This window comes from Lynx canadensis, chromosome C1 (assembly GCF_007474595.2).
Source record: "Lynx canadensis isolate LIC74 chromosome C1, mLynCan4.pri.v2, whole genome shotgun sequence".
NCBI lineage: Eukaryota > Metazoa > Chordata > Mammalia > Carnivora > Felidae > Lynx > Lynx canadensis.
This window is the reverse complement of record NC_044310.1, coordinates 79851280-79865989: the sequence shown is the minus strand read 5'-3', so window position 1 is coordinate 79865989 and position 14710 is coordinate 79851280. Positions and strand designations below refer to the sequence as shown.

The 14710-nt window shown below is 35.4% G+C and overlaps 1 protein-coding gene across 1 annotated transcript in view; it reads right to left on the bottom strand.

Moving 5' to 3' along the window:
• ABCD3 (ATP binding cassette subfamily D member 3) overlaps positions 1-14710 on the bottom strand; it is a 73982-nt gene that overhangs the window by 33267 nt on the left and 26005 nt on the right. The window contains exons 3-4 of the mRNA XM_030325235.2: positions 10075-10173; positions 6044-6132 (exon numbers count right to left, since the gene is read on the bottom strand). Of these exons, the coding sequence (XP_030181095.1) occupies positions 6044-6132; positions 10075-10173 (188 nt within the window). The remainder of the gene's footprint in view (positions 1-6043; positions 6133-10074; positions 10174-14710) is intronic.

Here is a 14710-nt window from a genome sequence, read left to right as displayed (position 1 = left end):
TCAGAGGTGTTAACACACTTAAACTAAACCAACTCTTCTTTTATGTTCATTTGTTTTACATATTTATCTGTTCTAAAAATATCCATTAAGAACTTATTCAAAGTAAGGGTTCCACTACTTTTTTGAAAACTATCATATAAGTAAAGGATCTCTGAGTACCTTATGTCTGTGATCTACTAAAATAATAGAACTTCTTTGGTCACACACTCTTTTCTCAAATAGCATTTATTAATATTCAAATATAAGTAAAATATATTTTGAAAAACAATGCACTAAATGATTTAACCTAGCTCCACGGGGACCTGGGTGGCTCAGTCGGTTAAGCATCTGACTCTTGATTTTTTGGCTTAGGTCATGATCTCAGTTTGTGGAATCAAGCCCAGAGTTGGGTTCCATGCTGACAGCACAGGGTCTGCTTGGGATTCTCTCTCCCTCTGCCCCTCTGCTCTTTCAAAATAACTGAAAAAACAGAACAAAACAAAACCTAGCTCCACACCACAAAAAAATGATATGGTAATAATTTTATTTTTATGAGGGAATAGGTGAATAATGCCATGTAATGTTAACTGGTCTTTTAGAGCAAAAAAGTTGTATGGTCAAATAAATTTGGAAAATCTGGGCTAAACAAAGCTAGCAAATGTCTTTACAAAAGGTCTTCTCAAAGCTCTTACAGTATGACGTGTTGCACTGAAACTCTTTTGAGACAGTTCTATAGCGTGTAGCATCTCCTCTGTCATACATAGACAGGACATACTTAGGGAAATGCTCCTTTAGACTGATAAAAAATTAATAGTCCAAATTTGATAGAAGTGCTAAACAATTTGTTTTTTAATTTTATGTTGAACTAGAAAAAGCTAAAATAGAATCATATAAAAATGTTTGTAGAAACAAGAAAATTAAAGGGGCGTCTGGGTGGCTTAGTCAGTTAAGCGTCCGACTTCAGCTCAGGTCATGATCTGACCGTTCGTGAGTTCGAGCCCTGCGTCGGGCTCTGTGCTGACAGCTCTGAGCCTGTTTCCGATTCTGTGTCTCCCTCTCTCTCTGCTCCTCCCCCACTCATGCTCTGTCTCTCTCTCTCTCTCTCTCTCAAAAATAAACATTAAAAAAAATTTTTTAAAAGAATATTAAAAACAAGAAGCAATTAAGACAGTACAAAAAGTTTAGAGGTTTAAGTTAAAATGACTTGAACCAAACTTTACATAAAACCAAAGTGCTTTAGCTTTAGCCCAAGCTGTGAAACACACAAGATTATAAAACTTGGTAAAGCACATGCTATCATTCAGCAATGGTTTACCATTGGAGTAGCAGCTATAAATTTAAAAAATGGTTTCTTGAATAAAGCCTTATTTCTGCTTATTATTCCACTGCAAAGGAAAAATAATAATAAAGAATAATTTTACAGTTTATTTACATCATTATTACTTCCAAAACATTTAAGCCTTTTATAAATGATGATTTGGTGATTTTAAAATGCTGCCTGTAGCCTGGGTGAAAATAAAATATATCTTTATGATTCCACTACAGCAGCAACAAGGTATGAAGGATTCTCCTTCAAATCATGGAATTACCAGTCTCTACCTTAAAGGAGTCTGTCCTGTTACAATGTGCCCATACTCCAAAGCTTTTAGCCACTGCTAACAAATAAACATGTAAGGGATATTAAAATGTACATTACGGACCATCATGAGTCTTTTTGAGACTCTTTTTTTTTTTTTTTTTTAGGAGAAATACATGAATCTAAACCTCCGTGGCAGAGGCAAAAAGGAAAAGACAGATAAACCAATTTACAATGTGGCATTAGTACCGAGTCAGAGGAATGTGTTATTTTTCAAATAAAACTTTCATATTATGAATTCACATTTAAAGATGTTAAATTTAACCAAAGATCAAAGATCTCATACATAGAAGCTCAAAAATATTTATCAAGCAGAAAATTAACAACTTTAAAATGACCATTTCACAATTGATGAATATGGGTTAAGAGTGTAAGGAAGCTCCTTGCACTGTTCTTGCAACTCTTCTGTACATTTAAATAGTATCAAAATAATATGTTATTTAGAAACCCTTAAGTAGTTTTGTTTTTCATTTTTTTTCTACATCTCAAAACTACATTTTAAAACTGAGTACCCAACAAATTGATTACTCTATCTAACAGAATTATAACCTGGCTTATGCCAGATAATAATCTTCCTCCTGTCCATCATCACCAAATAATGTACCACCTACTCTTGGCAATGCATTTTCTCCAGGGCATTAAGTCTGTGAGAAAACTAATATCAGTGTCTATTCAGTTAAAGTTGGAAATCCATAGTTTATAAGATATAAGAGTAAATATTATTTTAGATTACAAAACGTGAAATCACAAAATGTAAATAAAAGGGGGAAAAAAGTTTACGAAATAAACTACTTTTCCTATACTATACCAAGGTTGTGCAAGGTTATTTATAGATAATATGTAACTTTCTACACAGATAGCTAATAAGTTCATAGTGTATATAACCTGCACATTTTTTGCTGTTAAGTATTTAACAATGCTGTAATTGGTGAGACTGTATTTTTATTAATAGATATGGCATTTAGATAATAAAGTCATCAAAGGAAAAACTATAAATTCTACAATCATGTAAAAGGGTATAAATGTCTTCTCTACGTTATACAAAAGACTCAAATTACTTAGGTACACAGCCCATATAAACAGAACTTAGCAATAAAATTGATCCTCCAAAGCTGATATGCTAGCAGCAATGAATAAACACTTATGTTTATGACAAACTTCTTAGAATTTTTTACTGAATTCCTCACTAGAGTACACACACAAAAATGACCAGACTGTCTGTAAAACACTATTCGGGAAGACCAGACCGTCAATAAGCCCTCAACTTGGCTTCCTTCAGCCCTCACTTTTAAATGTGAATAGAGAGGCAAGAGTGACAGAGTTGCTAACATAAACAACAAAGATGAGAACAAAGGGCCAAGAAGGAAACAGAAACAATGCAGGGAGACAGGGAGAGAGTGAGAGTGACAGTGAGAGAGAAAAGACAGAGAGAGAGAGAGAGAGAGAGAGAGAGAAAGAGAAAGAAAAGGAAGGAAAGAAAGGAAGAAGGGAGGAAAGAAAAAAGGAAAGAAAGTCACACACTTGAAAGAATGACTACTCTAAAAATGAACATCCATACAAAAAGATAACTCTTAAAAATAAAATTATGACAAATACAGATTCACTGGATGACACAGTAAAAGGAAATTTCCTTGAAAATGTCAGAGATGAAAACAGTAGAGAAATTATAAGAATCAGATGATTAGTCTAGGGTTCCAACACTCAAGTAATAAGGATTCCAGAAAAAAGGGAGAGAAAAAAATTTTTCAAAAGCACAAGAAAATATCTCAGAATGCAGAATGAGTTCCTCAAATTGAAAAAAGCTCACCTATGGGGTGCGTGGGTGGCTCAGTCAATTAAGCATCTGGCTCTTGGTTTCAGCTCAGGTCATGATCTCACAGTTTGTGAGTTCGAACCCTGCATCAGGCTCTGTGCTAACAGCGCTTGGGACCTGCTTGGAATTCTCCCTCTCTCTCTGCCCCTTGCCTGCTCGCTCTGTCTCTTCCAAAAATAAATAAATACATTTTAAAGAAAGAAAGAAAAGAACCCACCTAGTGGGACACCTGGGTGGCTCAGTCACTTAAGCATCTGACTAGATCTCAGCTCAGGTCTTGATCTCAGGGTTGTGAGTTCAAGACCCACCGTTAGACTCTGCGCTGGGCATGAAGCCTACCTGGGGAGGGGAGGGGAGAAAAAGGCCCACCTAGTGCCCAGAACAATGAAAAAAAAAAAAAAATTCACAGCAATATTCAGTAAAATTCCCAAATACCAGCAATACGTGAACAATAAAAAAATGATAATAAAAGCTTCCATAGGGACTTAAAATAGATGTACTGCCAAGGAAGGGCAATCTGCACAAGAATGGGCCTCCACACCCAACATGGCAGCTAGACCAGCAGTGTTTAACCATGGCTGCAAATTAGAATCACTGGGATGTTTCAAAAAGTAATGACTAATTGAATCAGAATGTGTAGGGGTGAGCCCAGATATTATTCCTTCTCAAAATTCCCCAGATGATTCAAATCATCCTGCAACCAAGGTTGAGAACTGCCAAGCTCTACAGAAGACAACAAACAGGTGATGTTTTCAAAATTCTAACAAAAAATGAATTCCAAGTTGGAATGCATTAATAGCTAAATTATCAGTCAAGTTTAAGAGGAGAAGAAAGACTATCAGACCTACAAGGAAGGCCTCAAAAATTTACTTCCCTGGTATCCTTTCTCAGAAAAAGACTGCACCTGCCAAAATGAGAAAGTAAACTAAGGAAGAGGGAGACAAAATATTCAGAAAACAGGTTATTTAATGCAAAAGAGAAAGATAAAGGAAATTCCCAAGATCATGATAAAAGCAAATTCAAAAAGGACTGCTATTTAGTGAGCCTAAAGTGCAATCAATACTGAGTAGAGCAGGAAGACAAGAAATTGACAAGAGGTATGAGGTGCAGTGGAAATAGAGATAAAAATCAAATCCTGGTGTGCAGGACCATATTACAACACTGTAAAGATTTTACAGTTTGTCAGGAAGTCTGAGCCGAATTAGTAAGAAGTAGGCAAAGAACTAAGGCAAACAAACAAAAACTTGTGATTTTTAAATGCCAAGAAAAACAAAAAGTTGTACATAAAAGAAACTACCAAAGTGCAGCATGTAGCTCAGCAGTAAACAGTCAAAATCACGTAAACAATAAATTCTGACTTAACAATAAATGAGGTAGAACATGAGAGGGTGAGCACGGGTAGGAGTATAAAAGAGCAAATTCTCATCTTCCAAAGTAGGAAATAAATGCATGTTCTCTAACACTGAAAAATCTAGGACAGTAACGTAAGTTACACTGAAACGCAGAGACAGAGATGAAATGGTAAAAACAAAAGAAAAGAACTGACTCTGGGAGCAACAGTTAAAGTGGAAGAATGGGGCACAGGACTGGTGTGTTTATGACTAAGTCCAGTTCATGTACTCCTTTTTAAGCTGTTCACGTACTACTCTGATTAAAAGAAAAAGGGGACTGACCACAGGTTTCAGGGAGACCTGTGTCGACTACAAGAGCCCACACAATTACGCATGTTCTAAGACGTGTAGTTGGGGCTTTAGTCCTCTGCAAATGACTTTCTGTATTCTCCTAGAGAGATGAGTCAGAACAAGGGCACAAAGCATTGTTTCTTATCCTATAAATCCTGAGAAGCAAATCGAGAAAGAAAAAAAAAAAAAAAATCAACCCTTATTTCAAAATTTGGGAACATTAAAAAATTTTAAGTACTATCATTCAAAATGAACGAATTAATTTAGATTAATTAAGTACTTTAAGAAATTCTCCGATAAAATATTGCACACTAGGAAATAGAATTCCAAGAAAAATATTTTACTCTGATGTTCAAATTGGTATCATAAGGAGTAAAATCTTTATTAAGATAAATGTTAATATCCCAGCTGTTACTGTTTTTAAATTCAAAATGATCAAATGCAGTGATAATATGCAGAAAGACTATATTGAAAAAAACATAATAAAGCACTAACTTCAAAAATTGAAGAAAATGTCTAAGAATTGTTTTCTTCTTTCCAGTAAACATTCTCAATGTGATTCCCTGAAATGCTCTGATCTTTTCCTCCAAATCATCTGATTAATTTCAAATATCCAACTTGGTGACTTTTTTAAACCCCTATTACAGCATTTAATACACTGCCTTTTAATTTGTTTATTTGTCCCGAGCCCTGTATAAACTGTCAGCTCTGCAGGGCTTGGTACAGAGTCTCTCCTGCTCACCAATATATCCCTATCACAGAGTAGCATGGTGCCTGGCACATGGGAAACACTCATTTAAGTAGACGAACAAATACATCACCTGAGTTAAATATTTATATGTAATTTAGAATCTATTTCTTGCTTAAGATAATGTTATATAGGAGACAAATTAGTATTTTATACATATAGGACGAAGGTGAATAGAAAAGTACCTTTCAATGAGTGTCCCATTTTGAATCATCCAAACATCACAGTATGTTCGAGACACCAGCATAACAGCAATAAGTACCAAGTAACCTGTCTAAAATAAACCAGGCACAGTAAATTAAATTAATGCATTTTTAAAGGTTAAAAGAAACATTACTTTGGTGAAGATTTTTGATTTCTAAATTCAAATCTTTATTCTAGCTTTAATACAGTAGCTGACATTTTACCTACAGGTAATTTTTAAATATAATTTTAAAAGAATTTAAAAATACAAATGAAAAAAGCCTTATAAATCATTCAATCTAACTGTCATCCAGAATTCAAAAGTGAATCCCAGGCAGGTCAAACGATTTCCCTTCATACAATTAGCCAATAACAGAAGGTAGCAGTAGAACTTAAATTACCTGAGGCACAGTGTATTATGATTGTCCTGTACTGTGAATATACAAGTGTAATAAAGAAAAAGGACAGTAACTTTTTAAAGTTAAAGTTACTGAGCCCCTGCCCTCAATTTAGTTATTTACACATAAAATAAGAAATAAAGTAAGATTTACATATAAAATAAGAAATAAAAAATAAGAAAACAGAGCATAGGAGACAAGTATATTTCCATCGCTTCATGTGGTAAGTGGCAGGACAGGAAGGCCTGGGGTGGCAAAAGAGGGTTATGACATTAGGAACAAATCAAACAGACCAAGGAAAACAAAGGAGAGAATGAGGATTATGAGTAAAGAAAGATGAAGGATTTAATGGGAAACAGAAAATAGATTAAAACCGTATGAATAATGGTATTGCATATCCAGCAGAATTTACCAGTATTAAGCTACTGTAAGCCTCTAAGTAGAACAAAATGTGAAAAAGTGTCATTTAGGGGACATTACTTAAACAATGCTGTGGAAAACAGATCACCGAGGGGAAAAGATGAGAGACTGAGTGAGGAGTCAACTCTCTCTGTGAGATGAGAGCCTACCCTCCAACCTCCAACACACACACCATTCAAAGCTGACCCCACTTAAATCTTCTAAACTGGAAGAATAATGACAGTAACATAGAAGCTCAAGTCAGGGAAGAGGACATGTGGCAGTAGGGACATTTGTTGGATAATGTATTTAAAGTCAAAGATATGGAGTTGAGTGGCAACTGCAACTATTATTTATGTAAATTTTACAAAACAAATAGTTTTTTAAAAAGGTGAAGGTACTCAAAATACAGCACTTTACGTGAAGACGAGGCAGGGAGTCATAAACACAGAATAACGAAACCACAAGAAAAGACAATGTCAAAGAAAGTCTGTGTAACTGAGCAGTGAAAGCTGCTACCCCAACATCTGCCAGAAAGCAAAGATACCATCTTCCTACACTCTCCACCATCTGAAAGTTAGGTATGCAACTGGCAACAGAAGAATCTCTTCATTTCAATAAACACTATGGGCAGATGTCACTTTAACTGTAATGCTAACTTTCAATTCAGATCTTAAACACAATTTCGATCCTAAATTAATCACTGACATATAAAGGAAACACTAGACAAAGATAGTTTCTTTTTTCCTTCATTTTATGCTCTTCGCTTAATTTTTCCCTGAAATAAGTACCAACCTGACTTGGCTCACTTTAGCAAAATCTGGCAAACTTTGATTACTGACACTCCTGAAGCACCTTTCTACAAAGAAGTCCTTAGAATCACTACTATTCCCACGGTTAATGGGTCTGTGAACATGTCATAAACTAAAGATCTGCACTGATTCAGGCAGTCCTTTACCTCATCATATAGATCAACTTCCATATATTCATATGCAGTATTATCATTTCTCTATTTCCTAAATCAGTTAGTATCTCTATCCCTACTTCCAATCTCCTGTGATTTCTATGGGAGTTTACTTCACTTTGGTGAACTGGGGTTAAACGTGGATTTTTATATTTCTCAAAGATAGTGTGTAAAATGACTCTGCAGCATGGCTAGGCCTAGACAAAGCTGCGAGGTTGGCCAATTTAGGCCCTTCTTATCTTCCTTACTAATTCCCGGAGACCCATCCAATGTCTCACATTCATTTTACGCTCAGCAAACCCTTGCTAAAAGGTCAAATAAGTACTGAACTGCTAACTCATAAGAGGGGAATATACAAATCTTTCCAGAGAAGTTTGTATTTTAAATAAGAATTCTTCAGTCAGGTGGTTGGAGAATGAGAAAACTTCACAAGAAGATACTGAACATGAAGCTACTTTTTATCAATATCTGTTTTTGCTGGGGTAGAGGGCAGGATGTCATAGACATGAGGTCATGAAAGCACAAGAGCACAGAGCCTGACTACAAAATAGCAAAGAATATTCTAAGCAGATGATACTGAAAGACAGGTCAAAGTCAGGTTGTGACTTACCCTACAAAACATTTAAAAATAAAGAAAGGAGCAGATTTAAAAAGTGTCAGGGTGATCTCATTTTTATTAAAATATGTACTATACACCAAAATAACAACAGAAGGCTAATAGGCACCAAGAAGAAAAAAAATCTACCTGCATTTTCCAATTTTTCTTCAAGGAACATGTATTATCTCTATCTTATTTGGGGGAAAAAATGCTACTAAATTATTTTTTACAGTTGCGTAACGGTGGAATCCACAAGCCACCATGCCAAAGTGAAGTAGAAAGAGAGCAAGTCCAGTGTGACGAAGGAATGTGCATTCTCTTTGGGGATTACAGTGCACTGGGAACTTCCTATCTTTTTCTTGCTATTCACAGATTATAAGGCTAATGGTTTTTAAAATGTGAACAATGGAAAACACGTTTCAAGAAAATAAATTTGGCAGAGAAGATAAAAAGGGGAGCTTCTTTGAAGTGAAACTAACTAAAGAACACTACAATATCCAGGTTAAGAATATTCAGAATGAAAAATGATCCAATCCCAGTGACTGAAAAGATGAATTATGGGAAAGAGAGTGAAAGGTAATGATATTTCTAGTGGTACAGACAGTGACTAAAGATGGAGAACACAGCATTATCTTATTTTTTAATCATTAAAAATACTCCTCAAATAATGATAAAGGTAGTACTGATTAAAAGGGCAAAGGAAAAGATAATAACAATTTATTCCTAGAACCAGCTCACTTCCTGAAACTACTGGGAGAATTCATGTATCATTTTGGGCATCTCAAAAACATATTTAATCAAACACAAAAGCATAACCCTCAAACATATTCCATCCATAAATCAATGTGACTTGTTAATGTCTCAATGATATAAAAATGTTTGTCTTTCTAAATGTAATCTTGTTTTTATTAACAGAATTTAGCTATAAGAAAACAATACGGGGGCACTTGGGTGGCTCAGTTGGTTAAGCATCTGACTCAACTTCAGCACAGCTCATGGTCTCACGGTCATGGGATTAAGCCCCGTACCAGGCTCCTCCAAGATTGTTTAGGATATTCATTCTTTCTCTGTCTCTGTCTCTGTCTCTCTCTCTCTCTCCACCCCCCCCCCTCCCTAGCTCAAGTGCACACGCACCCTTTCTCCCTCAAATTAACTAAAAATACAACAACACCATTTAAGGTAGCTGCAGTGAAGTACTCTATCTAGCATGTCACACAAAATATAATGAATATTTCATAAATAAGAGAAAACTATTTAAAAACTGGCACCAAACAACAAGAGTACTTACATGACAGGAGATGATTAAAAAAAAATTAAAATTTAGTAGTAGTCTTCATTACCTACACAGAAAACATCTGACCTGTAGAATAACAAAAGCTATTGGTCTGATTTCATGTAACCTCAAAAGTTAAACAATAGGGGCGCCTGGGTGGCGCAGTCAGTTAAGCGTCCGACTTCAGCCAGGTCACGATCTCGCGGTCCGTGAGTTCGAGCCCCGCGTCAGGCTCTGGGCTGATGGCTCAGAGCCTGGAGCCTGTTTCCGATTCTGTGTCTCCCTCTCTCTCTGCCCCTCCCCCGTTCATGCTCTGTCTCTCTCTGTCCCAAAAATAAATAAACGTTGAAAAAAAAAATTAAAAAAAAAAAAGTTAAACAATATAATTTCATAAGACTTACCTCTTTACAAAATGTTCTAGGGACCATGATTTTCAGAATCTGTGTGAGTCTTAAAAGAAACACCTTGTCCACCACAGCTCGCTCTTTTTTCCCCTCTTTCTACATTAAAACAAAAAAAGTTAAGATATTTATAACAAATAAGATTAAAGAACCCCATTTCATCGAAGTCAGTAATAACAATTATCAAAATGGATATTGCATTCAGAGAGTGCAAACTTGCACTGCTCTTCAAACATGCTTTCAAGAAAATAAAACGTTATCAGAAACTGAATAAAGAAGTGAGAAGTTCTGGGCCACGGGAATATCCGGGAGAACACTGCAAGCAGAAGAAACAGCAAGTGTAAAATGCCAAGGTGAAAGCTCAATTTAGTTGTTTGAGGAACAACGAAATGGCAATCTGGCTGGAACTAGAAGCAAAGGATAGAAGCAGAAGATGAGATCAGAGACACAGCTAAGAAATGGTCAAGTACTTACTATTATCCACTTCCTGATTAACAGCAGAATGTTTTTAAAATCCTGAACAGGAATTTTCCTGGTATTAATTACCGGGAACTTTTAGTTTCCTATATTTATCATTTAGCATTTCCAACATGCAATCTACCAACTCACTCTCTCTTCCTCGTAAACTCTAAGACAAGGTACCTTTACTCCTACAGCTCACATTCTAACAGAAGAAATACAGATAAAAATAAACCAATAAATTGTTACAGGTACACTAGGCAGGACCAGAAGAAAAAGACAGATTCAGGTAGGATGAAAGCAAGAGCTCTTTGGGGAGGTGACATTTAAGCTGCGACATAAAGTGAAGCCATGTGATAACTTTGGGACAGGAGGGTAGTCAAGCACAGGGAACACCAAACACAAAAACCCAACACTGAGAATTAAAATTAGTGCGTACACCAAAGAGCAAGAGTGTAGAAATGCTAAAGCAAAGAGAATAAAAATGAGAAAAGCTGAAGAGGTTGACATGGCCTGCAAAAGACAGACCCCTGAGGCCACAGTAAGGACTTAGAGTTTATTGCCAGTGTAGTGGGAAACCACTGAAGAAACTTAAGAGCAGTGATTAATCTTACCATCCTCAGACATTTCTTCTTTTAAGTGTTCGCAAGGATAAAGAAAATGTAAGATGAACTGGGTATGGTAGAGGCTATTTACTTTATTACCCCTGGACTGTTTGGAAGAATATACAGGAGAAACTTCCTGCAGTAGGCAACACACACCAGAAGGATCCCATCCCCTCCCTAGACCCTTCCCCACTTCCCATAATCAAAGTTACTTATTTGTTAACTACTAGGCTCTTGATAAACAATACCCATGGTATAGTAAATTCTATAGTTAAACTTTAGTGTAAATATGTTTCATCTAAGCTGATGAACCTGAAATGAATAGTTTGTATACTGAATTAGAATAATAATAATCTTCCATCTGTATGACACTGTGCTAAGTGCCTTATATTTATATAATCTTAACAGGCACTGACTGCATTACAGAACTGTAAACCAAGAAAGGAAGTCTGAAGGCACTGTATTTGTACAGTTACATCAGGAAGACTAAGATGGGTAACAATCAGCCTACCATGTTACTGCTAGAACAGAGCTTAGGTCTTTCAAACCTTATGAAGGTTGCAAAACTCATTCTACTGAATTAGAGGCCCAGTCTACTTCATTCACACATGCATGCATTCATTCAATAAATACTCACTCAGTCCCAGGCACTGTTCTGAATGATGTGGATACACCAGTAAGTAAAATAGACCAAACGTGCTACTTACAGTCTATTTGTTTTTTTTAATATATTTTTTAATGTTTTTATTTATTTTTGAGAGAGAGCGAGCGGGAATGGGTTAGGGGCGGGAGACTGAGAAAGAATCTGAAGCAGGCTCTGCACGGACAGCAGCAAGCCCAACGTGGGACTCAAATTCATGAACCGTGAGATCATGACCTGAGCCAAAGTGGGATGCTTAACCAACTGAGCCACTCAGGCGCCCCCAGTCTATTTACTTTAGCTAGCTTATTCTTCTCAAGCTAAACCCTACAACTTCAACTGAAATCTCCCCTTTTACTTCCCCCAACTGACAAAATATAGGAAGAAAAAAATAAAGACAAGGCAATAGATATCAACTGCCTTTTAAAAAAAAAGTTAAAACTTATACTGTCACTGCCTCCCTACCACACCTCACTGCACATGTAGTCAATACCTTGAATAAACAGAGTAGTAATAAATTAAATGGCCATCTTCTGACTTAAACAGAGGATTACCTATTTCTAGTTGCTTTCAAAAAACGATCTAGGGAAAATAATGAGGACAGTTTTAGAAAAGTTATAAGAAAGTCACATTGAAGCACTTTAAAATCTTAACAGCTACTTGGTATATAATTCTTCCTCCTCTTTTATTACTGCTCCTATTGTCACCACTCCTAACCCATAAGCTTTCTGAAAGCCTGACTTGATTTGCATTTCATTTCAAGCCATGAAGGAACTGCATATATACTTCCTAAAGTCATCACTGCATGTTTTGCAAAGAAACCCCTGGACTAGAAGGCTGGCTCAGAAAGGCTGAAGACGTACCAAAATGCTCTACCAGTCTTGACACGTAATAAAACTCATACCTGAAACCAATCTAAAGGAGAGCATCTACAGAGACACTACATTTCATAAACACTACTAGCCCATCCTATGAATTCACTTCAATTTCACAATTGACTTTCCCCACCTGGAACTTCCCACTATTTCGTTAAAAATACAAAAAAACACTTTGATGTTACAAATTTAAAACTTAAAATTATAGAAAAAGCAAACCATTAGATAAAGACCATTTAAATAATGAAAGAAAAATGCAACCAGAAAATAATGTACCTAACACTCAGGAGGCAACTAGGTCAAAGGGCAAAAAGAAGTTCCAACTGATGTGCCAATCAACTTAGAAAGGTGAGATGAACTAGAATGAACTAAAACAGATGTTTGAAACAGCAAATAAAATAAAGGTCATATGGCGCTGACAAGAGTGTAAGCATTCCGGTATATTGTTGGGAAAGTGCAAATTGATACGACTATCATGTAATACCTATAATAGCAACTAACAAAATGTAAAATGTACACGGGCTGTAAAATGTAAAATAACTCAGCATATTTACTTTTAGGAACTTATCCTATTGGTGTTCCTGCACATATGCTTAAACACATAAATGAAAAACATCTGCACACCGTATATTATCATAAAATCAAAACCTAAATATGCATCAATAATGATATAGTATATAAATTATAGAAAATTTATGCAATGAAAATTCTACACACCTGTAAAAAAGGAAGCAGCTCCTATTTATACAACAAAATACTACAGAGCAGTTACATTAACTAGATCTTCAGCTATCAACACAGACATTAACATTGAAACTAAAAAACATTAAGCTGAAAAAAAGTAGAATGATACATCCATGATTCAATTTATAGAATTTTTAATATGCAAAATAGTTCTACTTACACTAACATTTATGAAGATACACATACATACAAACACCCCATCAGTATAAAACATGCATGGGAATGCTAAATTCCCCATTTGAATTTATGGTTCCCCATAAACACAGTACTGTGTTTACCTTTATATATTTTGAGTTTTATGTCACGTATACTGCCATCAAAATTAAAGAAGTATTTTTAAATCAACTCAACTATGTCTTTATACTACTGTGTAACTCTATTAAATCTTCTTCTTAAATCTCATGTCTTGTGAAAATTGTACCATCCCACCAAACATTATAAAAAAATTTCAATGAAAAAAACATTCCCTTTTTAACTGCTTTCCCTCCTAAGTAACACATTAACTACAGAAAAATTAAAAAGTCTGAAGAGCAAAAATAAGGAGCCTATACCTATCATTTAGAGACATCAACTACCAGGCAAATATCCCACCAGATTTCATTTCAGCATATATGTATGTATGTGTATATGTGCTCACTTCCTATAAATTTTACAAATGTGGTATAAGTGTGCATACTGTATTATATCCCTTTGTCAACTATTTAATCTAACATAAAGTTATCTTGCTCACACTATACAATGAGCAAATAAGTATATGCTAAAAAAAAAGTTATACAAAAATAGAAATTAAAGAATCAGTGAATGAATTTAGCTGTACTGACAAGTTTTAATGATGTCCTAGAACTTGATATGATACGATGCAGATGGTAGATATAACTAAGATAATTAAGGTTTGATTACTCAGATATAATTTAGATATGAGATTAAGAAGATAGAAATATGCCAGACATTGAGATAAACAAACTTTGTCCCATTCTTCACAGTCAGAGAAAAAGATCACAGAAACCAAAGAACAGCAATTTTGACATCAATCTCTGGAATATTCAGAGAATAGACATTATATGGAAGATCTGGGTACATTAAGAGACACTAATTACTAGAAGCCAGCATGAGTTTACTAGGAATAAGTCATGTCTAACTCTTCCCATTTTCTTCTTTGTTAAGAACATTTTACTAGTATATTAACTGACATGTATATGTAAGCTCCACAAGGGTAAGGACTTATATTCATATCTGCTGTACACCCAGAGACAAGACCAATAACTAGGCATATATGAAGGGATCAATCAATATTTGTTGAGAGATCGACTTTA